Raw genomic sequence first — 16,337 nt, forward strand, 5'->3', positions numbered from 1 at the left:
GCAAGTTGTCACTTACTGCAGAATCTCTACCCTCTGACCTATTATTAGTCTCCATATTATATGACTTGTCCATTTGGTTTCTATCATTGGTAGCCCCCTGGATGGTGATGCTGTTCAATGTTTGTTGGAAGATGGATACTGCTAAATATTTGAATAGGATGAATATAACATGCTGGTTATCATCCTCTGGCAACTTGAATATTACTTTCTTGCTGAATGTGAACACAGGCTACAAATATATCTGTGCAGTCACAAATGGAGCTAAATACTATGCAATCTTCAGCAAACATCCTTACTTGGGAAGGTAGTTGAAACAGCTAAATATCACTGGGGCTAGGACACCACCTGAGGAACTCTTGCAGCTTTTATCCTGAGGCTGCATGAATGGCTTTCAGCAACCACAGCCATTTTTCTTTGTGCAACTCGTGGATAGTTTTCCCCAATTCCCATTGACTTCAATTTCTAAAGGGATTTTTAATATCACACAGTCAAATGTTGCTTTGATGTTGAGGATAGTCATTCCTCCCAACGTTGCACTCCATCAATGACCTTGTCCCTGTTTGGACCAAGGCTGTATTGTGGTCGGGAGCTAGGTGTACTTGGCAGATTCCAAACTGACCATCGGTATTGATGAGTAAGTACGTCTTAAAATGCGTGTCATTGCCTTCCATCTCTTTGCTGATCATGTGTAGGCTGGAGCAATAATTTAACATGTAGGATTTATCCTGCTTTTTGTGGAATGCGGCTTGTTAATTTTCCACACTGCCAAGTAGATGTCACTATTAGTGCTCTACTGGAAACAACTTGACTTGGATCATTAACTAGTTCTGGTGCTGGACTAGTGTCTTCAGCCATCGATGCATGAATTGCCTTTCATTGGGCAAAAAAGTTCCTAATGCACTTGAGTGATTTTTAAATCTGATACATGTATACCTTTTATATTAAGAAAAATTATATTTTTTACTGCTTTGTTATTTTAAAGTTGAAGTCTGTATCTCCTTTTAAAGTGTTGCATTGTGAATTCAGTAGTGATGAGGACTGGAACTGACTGCCCTTTCTAGTCAATCCGAAATGTCCAATTATTTTAATTGCTTAAATCTGTAATGAGGCTGGACTTGACCAGACCTGCACTGGTGATTGAGTGATAGAGATGTACAGCACGGAAACAGACCCTTCGGTCCAACTCGCCCATGCCGACCAGATATCCCAACCCAATCTAGTCCCACCTGCCAGCACCCGGCCCATATCCCTCCAAACCCTTCCTATACATATACCCATCCAGATTCCTTTTAAATGTTACAATTGTACCAGCCTCTACCACTCCTTTGACAGCTCATAAAGTTGCCCCTTAGGTCTCTTTTATAACTTTCCCCTCTCACCCTAAACCCTCTAGTTCTGGACTCCCCCACAGCAAGGAGACCAGAATTGCATGCAATATTCCAACAATAGCCTAACCGATGTCCTATACAGCCGCAGTATGACCTCCCAACCCAGATACTCAATACCTTCTTCACTATCCTATCTACCTGCGACGCCACTTTCAAGGAGCTATGAATCTGCATAGGTCTCTTTATTCAGCAACACTCCCTAGAACCTTACCATTAAGTGTATAAGTCCTGCTAAAATTTGCTTTCCCAAACGCAGCACCTCACATTTATCTAAATCAAACTCCATCTGCCACTTCTCAGTCCATCAGCCCATCTCATCAAGATCCTGTCTCCTGTAACCCTGGAAACAATCTTGTTAAGTTTGACTTGAACATTTTGCAGTAGCTGAAATAGGTGAATGTTTGTTTATTGCCAGTTAGTCTTGAGCATTTTTATCTTTCACGTTTAGACGAAGAGAGGATAGTTTTCGAGAAGATAGAGGCAACTTTGTGGCAACTCCAATTGTTGAATTATCTAACCATGAGGATACACTTCTGGGAGAATTCCTAGATTGGAGTTTAGACTTGTCCTGTGCTGGGTATGAAGGAGACGAGGAAAGTGAGGGTGAGAAAAGTGCTGATGGTAAGTGTTTTATTTGTTGTTTATTTCAAAGTATTAATGGGAAGAATGTGACTTTTGTTTGTGAAGGTTATGAATTTGTTTCCTGAAACCTAAACAATGCTGATCTGTTCCTAAATCTCTACTCTTTATTGTGGTCATAGTGTAGTTATTCTTATCCAATGATTTGATACAGGCATATTTGTGCTACTCACTACATTTGTCCATTGAAATGTGATTGTGAAGCTATCACAGCTGCTGTTCACTGAACCAATTGTTGATATTAAATCTGCAAACTTAGTACGAAACTACAGGCTTTGCATAAAATCTAGTGTTCTTTGGGATATTGGAAACTAAATTCAATCTCTTAATTATTTTTGTGAATCTGTTTGGTGAATTCTGAAGGTATTATGGCTTTTATGCTTCATGCAAACATTTAGAGCTCGGAATGTATTCCATATTCTCAAATAGTTATTTAATGTTTGTAGAGGGTAAATTGGCCTGAACAACAGAAATTTTCAGCAAATTAATTACCTAGTGCTTCTACCTCAATAAGATACTGGAGAATTATCTCCCCATAAATCACACTATTGAGAAATAATTGGTTGCTAGAGAAGAGGTAGAACGTTATTGAGAAAACAAATAGTTGGTGGGGAAGAGGAAGATCTTACCACAGCTATTCTTGTGCCATTTAATAGAGTTTCTATTTTTCCAAGGCAACACAATAATTTGTATTCAACTTTAGATTAATAATCTAGTAAAATGTCCCAAGATGTTTAAAGGTGTTACATAAATGCTTGTCTTCTTTTTTCCATTCTGATCTAGTCGTTTCAGTTAATCCGAAGGAAGTAATTGAGTTGGATTCTGGAAAATGTTCCTTTTTCCTTTTTGCTTTCTTATCCTCCCCGCGCCCCATTTTCTCTTTTATCCATTATCACCTTCAATAATGTCCATCTTGGAATGAATGGTTCACAATTGAATAATTGTGAAAATTACAGCATACAATTTTGGTCCATCATCTCTGTGCCATATTAGAAACTGCTATCTATTCAACCCAATTTTGCATTTGGGTCTTGGCCTGTAATCCTTTTAGTTTTACAATGTTTAATACTCATCCAAATATTTTATAAAATGGTTTCCACAACCCCTGTCAATTTGCAGGAAGTGTGTTCCAAACCTCCTGCCAGAAGTGGGAAAGATTTCTCCAGTTCTCTTCTAATCATTTTGTCAGTTACTTTTTAACTCTTGATGTTCACCACCCAATGTGTTTTGTGTGACAATACTTGGAAAATTATATCCATAGTTTCAAATGTAAAATGTTGAGGGTGGTACGTAATTCTGTGAGACATTATCAATCCAGAACGTTTGGCCTGCTGTTCAGAACCTGGATGTTGATCTAGACCAGCAGTAGGTCAATGGAACTATGGATACTAATATTCTACTCAAGCGTTTAATGGAAAAACTAGATGCTATGTTGAGCCTGAGTTTTATTTAATGGTGTCATATAGAACTGTCCTAGAACTCTTGAACATAGGACAATGCTGAATTTAAAAACTATCTGTATACATTAGAGCATAATTAAATTTGGAGCAATCCAGAGGAAGTTTCCTTCTGAATTCTGTGTAGAAAATTCACAGACCTCTGCAATGAAGTCTACCCCTCCACAAATTTTCTTCCTTGTGGGGGAGAAGCAAGAGAAACAGGTTAAAGTAACATAATTGGTAAATAAACCTACCTGTGTTCAGGTAGAGATGAGGACTACCAGTTGAGCATTTTGTTTAAAGTAAGTAATTTAGGCTAATTTCAAGAAGCTTAACAAAACCATTTTTTGTGTGTGTTGCAGTCAGTGGTCTCAATGAAGTTGAGAATGTAGCTGCTGTCATTGGGAGGTATGAACACTGTTGTGAAGCTACAAGTGAAGACAGTGAAGATGACCAATTAATGAATGGTCAGTTCTTGCCAGCGTCATGGAGGCCTACAGCAAAAAATGAAGCTTATTTTAACACCAGTGAATCTGCAGAATTTTGTGTCTTAAGAGTGCCTCAGGGGGAGCTCAGCTCAGGATACTCATCTGTTAACAGTGATAGCCCTACACTAACAAATACTAGACAATCATTACCTTCTACCTCAAGACTATCTCCCACAATAGAGTTCATAAAGCCAGTGCCTTCATCTTGTAATACAGAAAACTTACTTCTGACTCATAAAGTTGAGCCTTTTGGGTCGGAGCACAGGCATCCCAGGAGACCTGTCAAACGCAAGAATAGAGCCGAACATGACAAAGATGACTGGAATTCAGGTTTTGTGAGTGTTTGAAAGAAAAATGTCTTCAAGTTTGTGAACAATTGCTGTTAAATTAGAATGCATTTGATTTGGTTAATAAAGCAATATCTAATCTGTACCACATTGTAGGACAAAATAGTTTGGACAGTGATCTGGTTTCCAGATGTCTGTGCTTTAATTTTCAGTGGACATATAAATTAGCTGCTTTCCTTGACACCTTGAAAACAGCTAAAATCTGCACTGACCAAAGCCCAGTGTTGATATCTGCCCGCTTCATACTGCCTTTTTTCCCCCAAGGCACTGAAATTCTATCATAGCACTTTTGGTTTAAAAACCACTGCCTTTAACAGAAATTGATGAGGCTTTTTGTTACCACTTGGAGTTTCAACACTAAGGTAAAAAAATCATTGTCTTGAATATTAGACCATGTTTACAGATTGACAAAGCCACTTGATCTTTTTATGATTACACTTCTAACTGGAATGAATTAAATACTCCACAATATTGTATCCAGCGATTAGATGCAGAGGAAACAGATCTCTATTCATTGTGTCCAATTTCATTTTGAAATGCTTAGTTTTTTTTTGTTAGTATGATTTTTATTTGGACTGGGAGAATCTCAGCACCTGCTTAACAAACTGCTCAGTTACAGACTGGAAATTTTACTTCACTAAATGATTCCTGCATGATTAAATGGAAACCTCCTGTGCATTTTTGTATGCTGAAGCTATTGATTTGGCAGTTAAGTAATAAAAGAATTAATCACTGCTAAAATTAAGGCTATGAAAATGAACTATGGTGGAACTAGGTAATTTGCAGGAAAATCTTTCAGGGAATATTTGGAAAAAATAGGGATCTTGTAATTTTCAACTTAAAATTAAGTCTTGATGGGCATTAGGCCCTGAAAACTAGCAGGTACATAAACTAAAAGTATTTTAAAACTTGTGATTATGTTGACTTGAGTGCATTTTTATTGAAATGAATTTCATTTGGTTTACATTTTAATTGTAAATGGAATTCAGTTATATTTTTTGTAAAAAGAAATGACTGCTTTGTGATCCAAATATTTTAAAATGACTGGATGTGAAAAATATGTATGGGTGCTCAGAGTTTCAAGTTATCAAATCTACAATCTTGAGATTTTGTTCAGTAAAACTGATTGCAGTGTCGTGAATGTTAAATGTATTCTGTTTCCTACCATCCAGAAATGTATTATTGACAACTATGCATCATATGATTCCTATTTGTCTCAACTCTTGAGACTATTGCATCTTAAGAATATCGGCATGCATGCCAGTTATGAACTTTGTTCTCAGACCCAAAAAAATCTGCTTTGATCCTTTAAGAGCTATACATTTGGAAGTGTTCTGATGTTCAGGAAACTAATTGAAAATGACAAGTATTACTTACATTCTATGAACATTTGTACAATCATAATTGCCTTACTCTGTTTCTTCATGAGTATCTGTGAATATTTAAATGTTTGCAGCATGTAACTTTGGAAAACCTACATCTATATTTAATTGTCAATTAAATGTACAGTTTTTACCTATATGCAGTGTCATTGTAATCAAGGTAAATTGGTTAAAGTAGTTAATTGATGTTTTGGTGCACATATTTTACATTGTATAGTTTGATTTAAATATCATCTTTCATAAAGCAGTTTCCCTACAGGTTCTGGAATTAAGCCTGACATGTTGCGATGGAATCTTTTAGTGTTGAACATTTTAGCTGTAATTTTAAACTATTAATGTGTTGTCAGTTTGGATATTTGTGAACAGGGGATATCACTGGATAAGAAACATATTTTACATCATTCCTGTGAAACAGCCTTCAAAGCCACATGTATTTTGTGACCTAATCTAAAAATATCAGAGGTATTGGTTACAAGTGTTTTGAAGTCTAACTGATAGTTAAAATAAAAGTGGACTTTCTTGATTCTCACTGACCTACTATATGTAGTCAGTGAGTTGAGCAATGTACTTTTCTTTCCAGTTTCACTCCAGTGCTTAATCTTTCATTTCCAGGTGTTCTTCAAACTTTTGCTTGAATGTGTTTGATAGAATTTCAGGAGTGCAATTTTAAAAAAGACAAAATCAGGCAAAATAAAATTGTTCAGTTGTCTCTCAATCATGACAAAGGTTTGAGTTGGCAATATTTTGAGTATTCCTACTGTCCCTCAAGTCACCTTTCTAATATGGGAAAAAGATATTTATATCTGTGTAAATCATCAACATTTTAGACATTGTGTGAACTGGGTTGTGTACGTATGGGATTGATGGCAGACCAAGATCTAATGATTTTACTTTGCCCTAAAACATTCACTTTACCCTCCCTTTGTGCGTCTGTAACTGGATTTTAGTAGAATGAAGTATGATCTCATTGAAGAAGTCAATCATTTTAATTGCAATCACCTCAATGTTGTGAAGCAGTTTCCCATGGCTGCAGTGACTGGAACTAGGAAACATTTTTGAAATTCTTTACTCCAAAGTATGTTCAAGATGAGAGCAAAGCTTTTGGACTCATTGAATACAATTTTAAATTTGTCTGTCTGATTTTAGCACATGGAGAATCTACAGCTGCATTCTTTTTGATGTGACTGGAGCAGGTGCAATTGTATAAGTTTAATCTAAATTAAATTGAATTGCTCAACTGCCCACAAAGTTCACAGTATAGCTTCAACTATACAAGTTAAAAGCTGCCCATATTGGAAGGCTGTGCCTACAATTGTATTTGTGCCAATGAGGATTAACTTAATAACACTACTGCAGGGTTCAGATGTCCATCTAAAGTTGAGAATGTTTTATTTCTTCAAATGGTGATACTCTTTTTCAGGACAAAGTGGTGATTATGGAGTCACAGAGCTTTAGCATGAAACCATACTGACCAGCTATCCTAAATTAATCTAGTTGCTCCTGTTAGCATTTACCCTGTATCCATCTCAACCCTTCCAATTCATGTACCCATCCACATGCATTTTAAATATTCATAATTATACCAGCAATCATTCCAATCTCAGTGTAAATAGGAGATCCTGGGTTCAAATCCCAGTGGTGCCTGCTTTCTCTATCAAAAAAAGTTTGCTCTTTCATCTTCATGGTTAGCATTGCTGCCTCACAGTGCCTGCGTTCAATTCATACCTCGGGCAACTGTCTGTGTGGAGTTTGCACATTCTCCCTGTGTCTGCATGGGTTTCCTCTAGGTGCTCCCGTTTCCTCCTACAGTTCAAAGATGCGCAGGTTAGGTGAATTGGCTATGCTAAATTGCCCGTAGTGTTAGTTGCAGGGCTAAATGTGGGGGAATGGGACTGGACGGGTGGCTCTTCAGAGGGTCGGTGTGGACGTGTTGGCCCGAACAGCCTGTTTCCACACTGTCGGGAATCTAATCTAATCTTAAACCTATGCCCTCTAGTTTTGAATTTCCCTACCTTAGGGAAAAAGACCTTAGCTATTCACCTTATCCATGTGCCTTATGCTTTTATAAACCTCTCTAAAGGTCACCCAACACTCTTTGGTGCTCCAGGAAAAACAGCCCCAGCCTAATTCAGCTTGTCCCTCTGGTGAAATGCTCCAACCCTGCTAATTTTTTTTGCACTCTTTCAAGTTTAACATTTTTCCTGTAGCAGTGAGACCAGAGTTGAATTCTGTAATCCAACAGTGGCCTAACCAATGTACTGTACAGCTGCAACATGACATCCCAAACATATTCTCCCCACTGACCAATAAAGGCAAGTGTACTAATGCTGCCTTCACTAAACTGTCTACATGTGACTCCACCTTCAATTAATCTCGAACCTACGATGTTTCTGTTTGGCAATACTCCACCCTGGAGGCTCCATGCCTCCATTCCTGATGAAGGGCTTTTGCCCGGAACGTCGATTTTCCTGCTCCTCGGATGCTGCCTGACCTGCAGGGCTTTTGCAGCACCACGCTAATCTAAACTCTGGTTTCCAGCATCTGCAGTCCTCACTTTTGCCTAATCTAATACTCCCCATTAAGTGTATCTTGCCCTGATTTGCCTTACCAAATTGCAAAACCTAACATTTATCTAAATTAAGGTCCATCTGCCACTCATCAGTCTGTTTGATCGATTTCCTGTTGTACTCTGAGATAACCTTCGCAGTTTTGTTAAATTACTGAGTTCTAACAGAGGAAGGTTAGCCATCACAAAATGTAGTTTACTGGCTTTATTTCCTCATAAGAATGTTAGAAGACGGGAAAGGTAGCAAGTTTAGTTTAGCAGAGGTCCTAGCTACTCTGCATGTTAACTGCAGCCAAGGGAGCGGCGGTGATATACAAACACCAGAGGCACAGAGCGAGGTTTGTTTTTAGGAATAAAGAGACGAACTCTGATTTGGCGGGGGACGGACACCGAGCCAGGCAGTAATTGGGGTGTCACCGTGACTGGTGGTAGAGATCATTCCGATTTCACTTTGTGGCGTCATGGCCATTTGAGTGACTGTTGGGATTGACCAATAGCAGGTGAAAGGTGGGTGGGCGAGGTCAGTGGGTGACTGAAGCGCTGATTGGTGCGTGTGGGCGGGGCAGGTTCTTCATGGTTAAGCTGGCGCTAGGCGTTGTGGCGGCTGAAGATGAGGTGAGTGAGGGGATAGGATAGTAGACTTAGGAAGATCCGGAGACGGGACTGGAAGGGGTTGCTGGAGGGATCTGCGTATGAGTTATTCGTAGAAGCTGTTAGCAGGCATGGAATAGTGGGGACTTCAACTGGAGGAATCGAATGCATTCACATCCAGCGGGGGGCGAAGCTGGGCTGTAGTATTTGTGGGCATCATTCTTGGTGGGGGAATGAATTGGGCACCAATTACTGTATGAGTGTATTGGCCAATATGGGGATTGATTTTTTTTATATATGCCTCATGTGTTGTTCCGTGTTTTGTACCTCTCCGTGATCATCTACAACGAATGGAACAGTATATTTCAATTTTCTTTCTGCTCAACTCGCTTTTTCAATGAGACAGATTTTACGAGACCAGTCTCTCTGTAGATGTACATTGGTCCAACTTGCATTAATCTAGTTCTATTTAGCAGCATTTGGTCCATATCCCTTTAAACCCTTCCTATTCATATACCCACCCAGATGCCTTTTAAATGTTGTAATCCACCAATAACTCTGGCAATTCATTCCATATATATGCACCACCCTCTGCATGAAAATGCTGTCCCTTTGGCTGCTTTTAAATCTTACTCCTTTCACCTTAAACTTATGCCCTCTAGTTTTGGACACTCCTGACCTTGAATATTCACCCTATCTATGTTCCTCACGATTTTATAAGCCTTTATAGGGTCACCCCTCAGCCTGTGACAGTCCAGGGGTAAAAAAGTATCAGCCTATTCAGCCTTTCCCTCGAGCTCAAATCCTCCAACCCTAGCAACATCCTTGTAAGTCTTTTCTGAACCATCTCCAGTTTCACAACATCTTTCCTGTAACAGCGAGTCTAGAATCGAATGCGGTATTGCAAAAGTGGCCTAACCAATGTCCTGTACAGGTGCAACATGACCTCCTAACTCCTCTAGTCAATGCACTCTCCAATAAATGCAAGTGTACCAAGTACCACATTCACTACCCCGTCTAGCTGCGACTCCATTTTCAAAGAGCAATGAGTCTGTATCCCAAGTCTGTTTGGCAACACTCTCCAGGACCTTACCATTAAGTGTATAAGTCCTGCCCTGATTTGTCTTACCAAAATGCAGTACCTCACCTTTATCTAAATTAAACTCCATCTGCCACTCCTTGGCTCACTTGCCCATCTGTTGTACTCCAAAGTAGTCATCTTCGCTGTCCACCACACTACCAATTTTGGTGTCATCTGCAAACTTACTCGCCATATCTCCTATATTCACATCAAAATCATTTAGATTAATGACAAAAAACAATGGACCCAGCACTCATCTGTGCAGCACACTGCTGATCACAGGATTTGCATTCTGTCAGCTATCTTTTTTGATCGTTAATTGTCACATAACAACAAGGGTTTTGAAATATTTCGTATTTAATTATTGTCCCAGCTGATTCTGGCAAGATTGATGTCGGCTCTATAGCATTGACATGTTTGATTTAGTTTAAATTCTTCTGTTTGAATACATGTGAAGGGAATGACTTAGCAATTTACTATATTATTAAACTGTAAACCTAAAAGCTTTATGATGCACTATCATCAAATCCCAAATTTGTTCATGATGTAGTTGATATAAAGGTGCATTTATTGCAGGGAATGGATGTGATCTTATCATAACCAAGCAATTATGGTTAGCGGGAAATAAATAGAGAAGCTCGCTTCTGTAGAACTATTGCAGATTTAATTTATTCAAGTGACAATTTTGCTCTTAATTGGCCTTTGATCCAGTTTCTTAGAACAAGGGAAATGAACACAGATACATTTTTGTTTAATGTCTGGGTTGATTGGGTGTCTGCAAGTCAAAATAAATGTTGACAAATGGTTCTACCATTAAAAAACTATCAGAACTTCAATCCCAAAATAAGGGTGGGCACAGAATTGAGGGAATGAGCAGCCCAAAAGAACTTCATTGAAGTTGCCAGTTACATGTGAATTATTTCCCTGGATTATGAATCAGGGAATCCCAACATTCCCACCGAGGGTGGCTCCTTACTGTCCTTTTGGGGTCCACAGCTTGAGTTGCAACTTCTGGCCATTTGTCCATTTGCCGTCCCCCGTCTTGAACAGCCCTTGTGCAGATGGCCTGCTTCCCTAAGCAGGTTGCAGCTCTTGGATTCTTTGCAGTTCTTGGTCAGGTGCCCCCCTGTTTGCAGTTTCTGCAGAGGGCCGCTTTGCAGTCTGTTGCTGTGTGCCCTCACCCCCCCATAGGTTCAGCACACTCAAGGCTGCCACACATATGTCAAATAGCCTCAGCTCCCTTCAACCACAAAGCTGAAATGCAGATGGAGGATGTTCCCACTGGCATCCATCTTTAGGATCATCTTGACCTGTTGCTTGCTGATCTAGATTCCGAAGGGGTCAACTACATCAGTGTTGCCTGCTTCAAGCTGAATGTACTTCCCAGGAAGGTCAGGGCATCTGCTGGCATGTAGAGGTTGTATGTATGGATTGTAACAACCCAGCTCCCCTGCGCAGAGGGGTCAAACAATGGTTCCATAGATAGGTCAGAGAGGAGACCCCCTCACCTAATTTTTCTGATTGATCATTTTTTAATGCAAAGATGAAAAATCTTTAAGAACATGCAGTTACTGAAGCATTTCTGAACAGTCTTTGCAAGCGAACATTGGTATTTGTCATTCCCTGCAGTTGCAGAAAAATCCAAGGCATTTCTTACATATACAGACTATATTTACATATATTTGAGGCACCAAAAGGATCTGACAACTGAACGGGCCCCCACTGTACTTGGAGCATGACGTGAAACTGGAGCTTTCTGGCTTTGTCTCAATCAGGGCCATAGGGCTGGATTCAATGTCCTCAGAGAGGAACAGGACAGCTGCCTCAACCTTGTGAAGATGCAATAGTTTGCTCATACCACAAGGAGCTTGTCCAGCAACAGGACCTGTTTTACATTTTTATTGGACAGTACAGTGATCTAAAAACATCCAATGTTTGTTTTGTTTGATATGTAAAGACTGTACAGAACTGCTTTAGTACCTGAATGTACATAAGGATAATTTTTATGAATATATTTTTGAAATAAAATCTAAGTACAGGACTGACTTTCTCCAATCAATTTTTACTTGTCCAAATGACTTCTAATTTTGTTACAAATTATTGTACCTAAAAGCTTTCCAATCACTGATCTATAATTGTGGGCTGATCCTTATCCACTTTTGTTTAAACTAGACTGTAACATTTGCAATTCTGTAAAACTCTGGCACTACCCCAATACAGAATGTGTATTGAAAGATCACAGTCAGTTCCTCCCTTTAATTTCTACCTTTGCTTCTTACACCATCAGATGCATCCCATCTGTTCCTGGTGAGTTCTCAATTTTCAGTAGAGCCTCATTATTGATTTTTAACCCAATCAGTTCATAACTACTTCTTTCATTTTGACTATGGCAGCATCTTATGCAGTCATTGATTCATACAGCATGGAAACAGACTGTTCGGTCCAACCAGTCCATACCAACCATAATCCCAAAATCTACTCCTACCTGCCTGCACTTGGCCTATATCACTCCAAACATTTTTTATTCATGTACTTATCTAAATGTCTTTTAAACATTGTAACTACCTATATCCACTACTTTCTCTGGAAGTTCATTCCACACAAAAACCACTCTCTGTGTAAAAAACAAAATGCCCCTCATGTCTTTTTTTAAATCTTTCTCCTCTCACCTGAAAAATATGTCCCTGGTCTTGAAATCTCCCACCCTCGTGGAAAGGCACCTGTCACTCACCTTAGCTATACCCCTCATTATTACATAAATCTGTACAAGGTCACCTCTCAACTGCCTATGCTCCAACGAGGAAAAAGTCCTAGCTTATCCAGTCTTTCCCTATAACTCGAACTCTTCATTCCCAGCAAAATCCTGGTAAATTTCTTCTAAACCCTCTCCAGCTTAATAATATATTTCCTGCAACCGGGAGACCAACAGTGGACACTCACCAAAATCCTGTGCAACCTCAACAAAATGCCCCCAACTCCTATATACAAAGATCTGAGCAATGAAGGCAAGCATGCTAAATGTCGTCTTAACCACTCTATCTGTATGTGATGCAAACTTCAAAGAATTACGTGATTGAACCCCTAGATCTCTCTGTTCTACAACACTACCCAAAGCCCGACTTGTAAGTAAGTCCTGCCTTTGTTTATTTTACCGAAATGCATTTATCCAAATTAAACCCCATCTGCCACTCTTCAGCCCATTGATTCAATTGATCAAGATCTCTTTGTAATCTTTGATAACCTTCTTTATTGTCCAATATGCTACCAATCTTGGTGTCATCTGCAAACCTACTAACAATGCTTTCTGTATTCTCATCTAAATCATTTATATAAGTGACAAACAAAAGTGGACCCAGCAACGATTATGGAACGCTGCTGGTCACAGACCACTGTGAGAGGAATATTAGATGAAGCATTGATGCTGGACAAATTTGTTGGGCTAGATGGTCTATTTTCTGAAATGTTTGTGTGTAAGGGAAGCGATGACTACTAGGAGACCATTCAGCTGTTCTAGCATTCACAGGTGGACAAATGCCTGCCTGGAAGGACCGTTTGGATGATTAATTTATCCTGTGTCGAAGGTGGGGGTTAATGGTTTGAACCTGGTCATTGAAAGGTGGTAGATGATTTCTGAACACTGAAGTGGCACATAGATTTTTTTTCAATAATAGAAAATTTATTTTTAGAACTGAACTGCACAAGTTATGCAAATTGCAGCTTAAAAACACACATATTTTAAATCAACGTGTTCAGCAATATCAATGTACATCTCCGGAGCAAGTGGGATTTGAACCCAGACTTCCTGGTTCAGAGGTGGGGACAGTACACTGCACCATAGGATTCCCCTTACAGCATGTATGTATTTTTTAATCAACGTATTCAGACGTATTATTGCACACCTCTGGAGCAGGTGGGACTTGAACCCAGGCCTCCTGGCCCACAGATAGGGATACAACCACTGCACCACTAGAAACATATGTAAGCTAGAAGCTACAATGATCAACACCTGCTTCATGTTGCATTTGTTGTTAAACCAGAATCTCCAGCTTGTGCTACACAATTGGGTGTTGCTAGGGAAATGCCATTTGAATCAACATCATTGTTTCCTTTCCAAGGGGAATATTCTCCCTGTAGGAAAGTGAAAACTGCTCTTAATTGCTCCCATAGCTGTTAAGGGACAGATGGGAGCCAATCTTTAAAATATTTTTCAAGTTTTGTATATGCAGGTCATCTAATAGTTTGCAGTAATGAGCATTATTGAAGGGTTCCCTGCAGTCAAATGACTTAAAGGATCTCGTGATTAAAGGGTGCTCTGGAGTCAGACTGGGTAAAAGACATCCTGTAAATGCAATTTGTTGATTTTAAACAAAATAGCCTATCCCAAATTTAAATTCTAACGAGAATGATATAAACCTGCCCCAAGGGAAACACAAGCATCTTCTAGAACATTCGTTCACATAATACATTTCACAAACAAGAGCACCTCGGCTCAGATGTCACAGTGCTGTCATTGTGTTGATTAACAAGTGAGAGCGAAGGAAGTTGAAAATTTGAAGACTTCAGGAAATAATGCAGCAAATAATCCTCCATTATACAGTAAATAGTGCACACTGTACCTCTTGGTGAGTATGGCTAATTTTAATGATACTTTAGAATCTCTAACGTGGAACATGAGGTTGTTAGATTGATGAAATAGAGAAACAGAAGGAAATGGAGTTATTATCGAAACTGGGATTAGGAGAAATTTGATCCACATAGTGTGTGCATTGATAGAAGTCTGAACATGAGAGGGATAAGCGGAGATAATGAAACAGAAGGGGTGGGAAATGAAAAACGTTGTTATAGAGTCATACAGCGTGGAAACAGATCTTTCGGTTCAACTGGTCCACTCTAACCATAATCCCAAACAAAACTAGTCCCACCTGCCTGCATTTGGCCCATATCCCCTCAAACTGTTCCTATTCATGTGCTTATCTAAATGACTTTTAAATGTTATGACTGTACCTGCATCCGCCACTTCCTCTAGAAGTTCATTCCACACACATGTAAAAAATATTGCCCCCATGAATTTTTAAAATCTTTCTCCTCTCACTTGAAAAATATGCCCCCAAGTATTGAAATCCCCCCATCTTAGGAAAAAGGCACTTGCCATTCACCTTATCTGTACCCTTAATGATTTTAAAAACCTCTACAAGGTCACCCCTCAACCTCCGACACTCCCATGAAGAAAAGTCCCAGCCTATTCTGCCTCTCCTTATAAACCCTCCATTCCCAGATGTTAATGAAATTTTCTAGGTAAAGGTGAGAACAGGAATGAAAATTAGTTCATGCAATAGTATTGGTGATTATTGAACTCACTATCATTTGGAATTGTTCACATTTTAAACCAAAAGGAAAATACTTCAGATGCTAGAAATTAGGCACAAATGAACATGCTGGAAACACTGAACAAGTCAGGTCCCACCTTGGAGAGAGGATGTCAGTTAATGTTTCACCATGATGATCACTTATTAAACTCTACAATCTTACTCATATCCTAACACAATTCATGGAAAATACAGATGAGATCCTTCAAATAATCGAATCAAGAACAAAAACAGAAATTGCTGGAAAAGCTCAGCAGGTCTGGCAGAATCTGTTGAGAGAAATCAGACTTAACATTTCAGGTCCAGTCACCCTTCTTCAGAACAGAGAGACTTTTACATACTGGTGGATTGTTCACTCATTGCTTAATATATTTCAATTCGTAAGGTACTGTTTTAAAAAGTGAACTCTGAACTTTAATAACTTCTACGAAACTTGTTAAATATTTCTGTATTTACGTATATAGAAAATTCTAGCAAAAACCTTCAATTTTGTGGAAAGATGAGATTACGAGACATTCTTGGTTCTGCTGAAGTTTGAATTGATCCATTGGTTGTTTTTCTCTCTGTCTCTTTTTATCTCTGTCTGTTTCTCTTTTCCACTTTCTCCTTATCTGTCTCTTCCTCATTCATTCTTTTAGCTCTCTCTATCATGCTGTCTGCCTTTCTCTTGCTGGTTGTTTTCAGTCCTTTTCTTTCTCAACTGGCCTGTCTATTGCTTTCTGTCACCCTGTTCTTGCTGTCTGTGTCTCCCCCCCTTTCTCTTCACTGTCTATGTTTCTTGCTTTGTCTCCTCTTGCTTTCTATCTTGCTTTATCTTGCTGTATGTTTGCTTCTCTCGTTGCCCATCTCACCTCATCACTGTTTGCCTTTCTCTCTTGTTTAGTCTCCCTCTCTTGTTTTCTATCTCTCTTTCCTTTGCTCCATCTTTCTCTCTCTCTCTCTCTCTCTCTCTTTACTCTCTTGCTGTTTGTCTTTCTCCCTTGATATATATTTCTCTGCCTCTCTTCGTTATTTGCCCCTCACTGTCTTTGTCTCCCTCTCATCTCTGCT

The 16,337-nt window shown here is 39.2% G+C and overlaps 2 protein-coding genes across 3 annotated transcripts in view; both read left to right on the forward strand.

Annotated features, from left to right (window-relative positions):
• ccnf (cyclin F) overlaps window positions 1-6,309 on the forward strand; it is a 61,927-nt gene extending 55,618 nt beyond the window's left edge. Inside the window, exons 16-17 of the mRNA XM_072559641.1 lie at window positions 1,837-2,009; window positions 3,829-6,309. Coding sequence (XP_072415742.1) covers window positions 1,837-2,009; window positions 3,829-4,301 — 646 coding nt within the window. The 3' untranslated portion in view covers window positions 4,302-6,309. The remainder of the gene's footprint in view (window positions 1-1,836; window positions 2,010-3,828) is intronic.
• A 2,130-nt stretch (window positions 6,310-8,439) lies between these two features.
• abca3b (ATP-binding cassette, sub-family A (ABC1), member 3b) overlaps window positions 8,440-16,337 on the forward strand; it is a 115,139-nt gene continuing 107,241 nt past the window's right edge. Inside the window, exon 1 of one of the 2 annotated variants that reach the window (XM_072559638.1) lies at window positions 8,440-8,864. The gene's annotated coding sequence lies outside the window, so the exon portion shown is untranslated. Of the gene's footprint in view, window positions 8,865-14,522; window positions 14,544-16,337 lie in introns of those variants that run through there. The other variant, XM_072559639.1, reaches the window with a different exon arrangement.

Source organism: Chiloscyllium punctatum, chromosome 40, assembly GCF_047496795.1.
Source record: "Chiloscyllium punctatum isolate Juve2018m chromosome 40, sChiPun1.3, whole genome shotgun sequence".
In the NCBI taxonomy this organism is placed as follows: domain Eukaryota; kingdom Metazoa; phylum Chordata; class Chondrichthyes; order Orectolobiformes; family Hemiscylliidae; genus Chiloscyllium; species Chiloscyllium punctatum.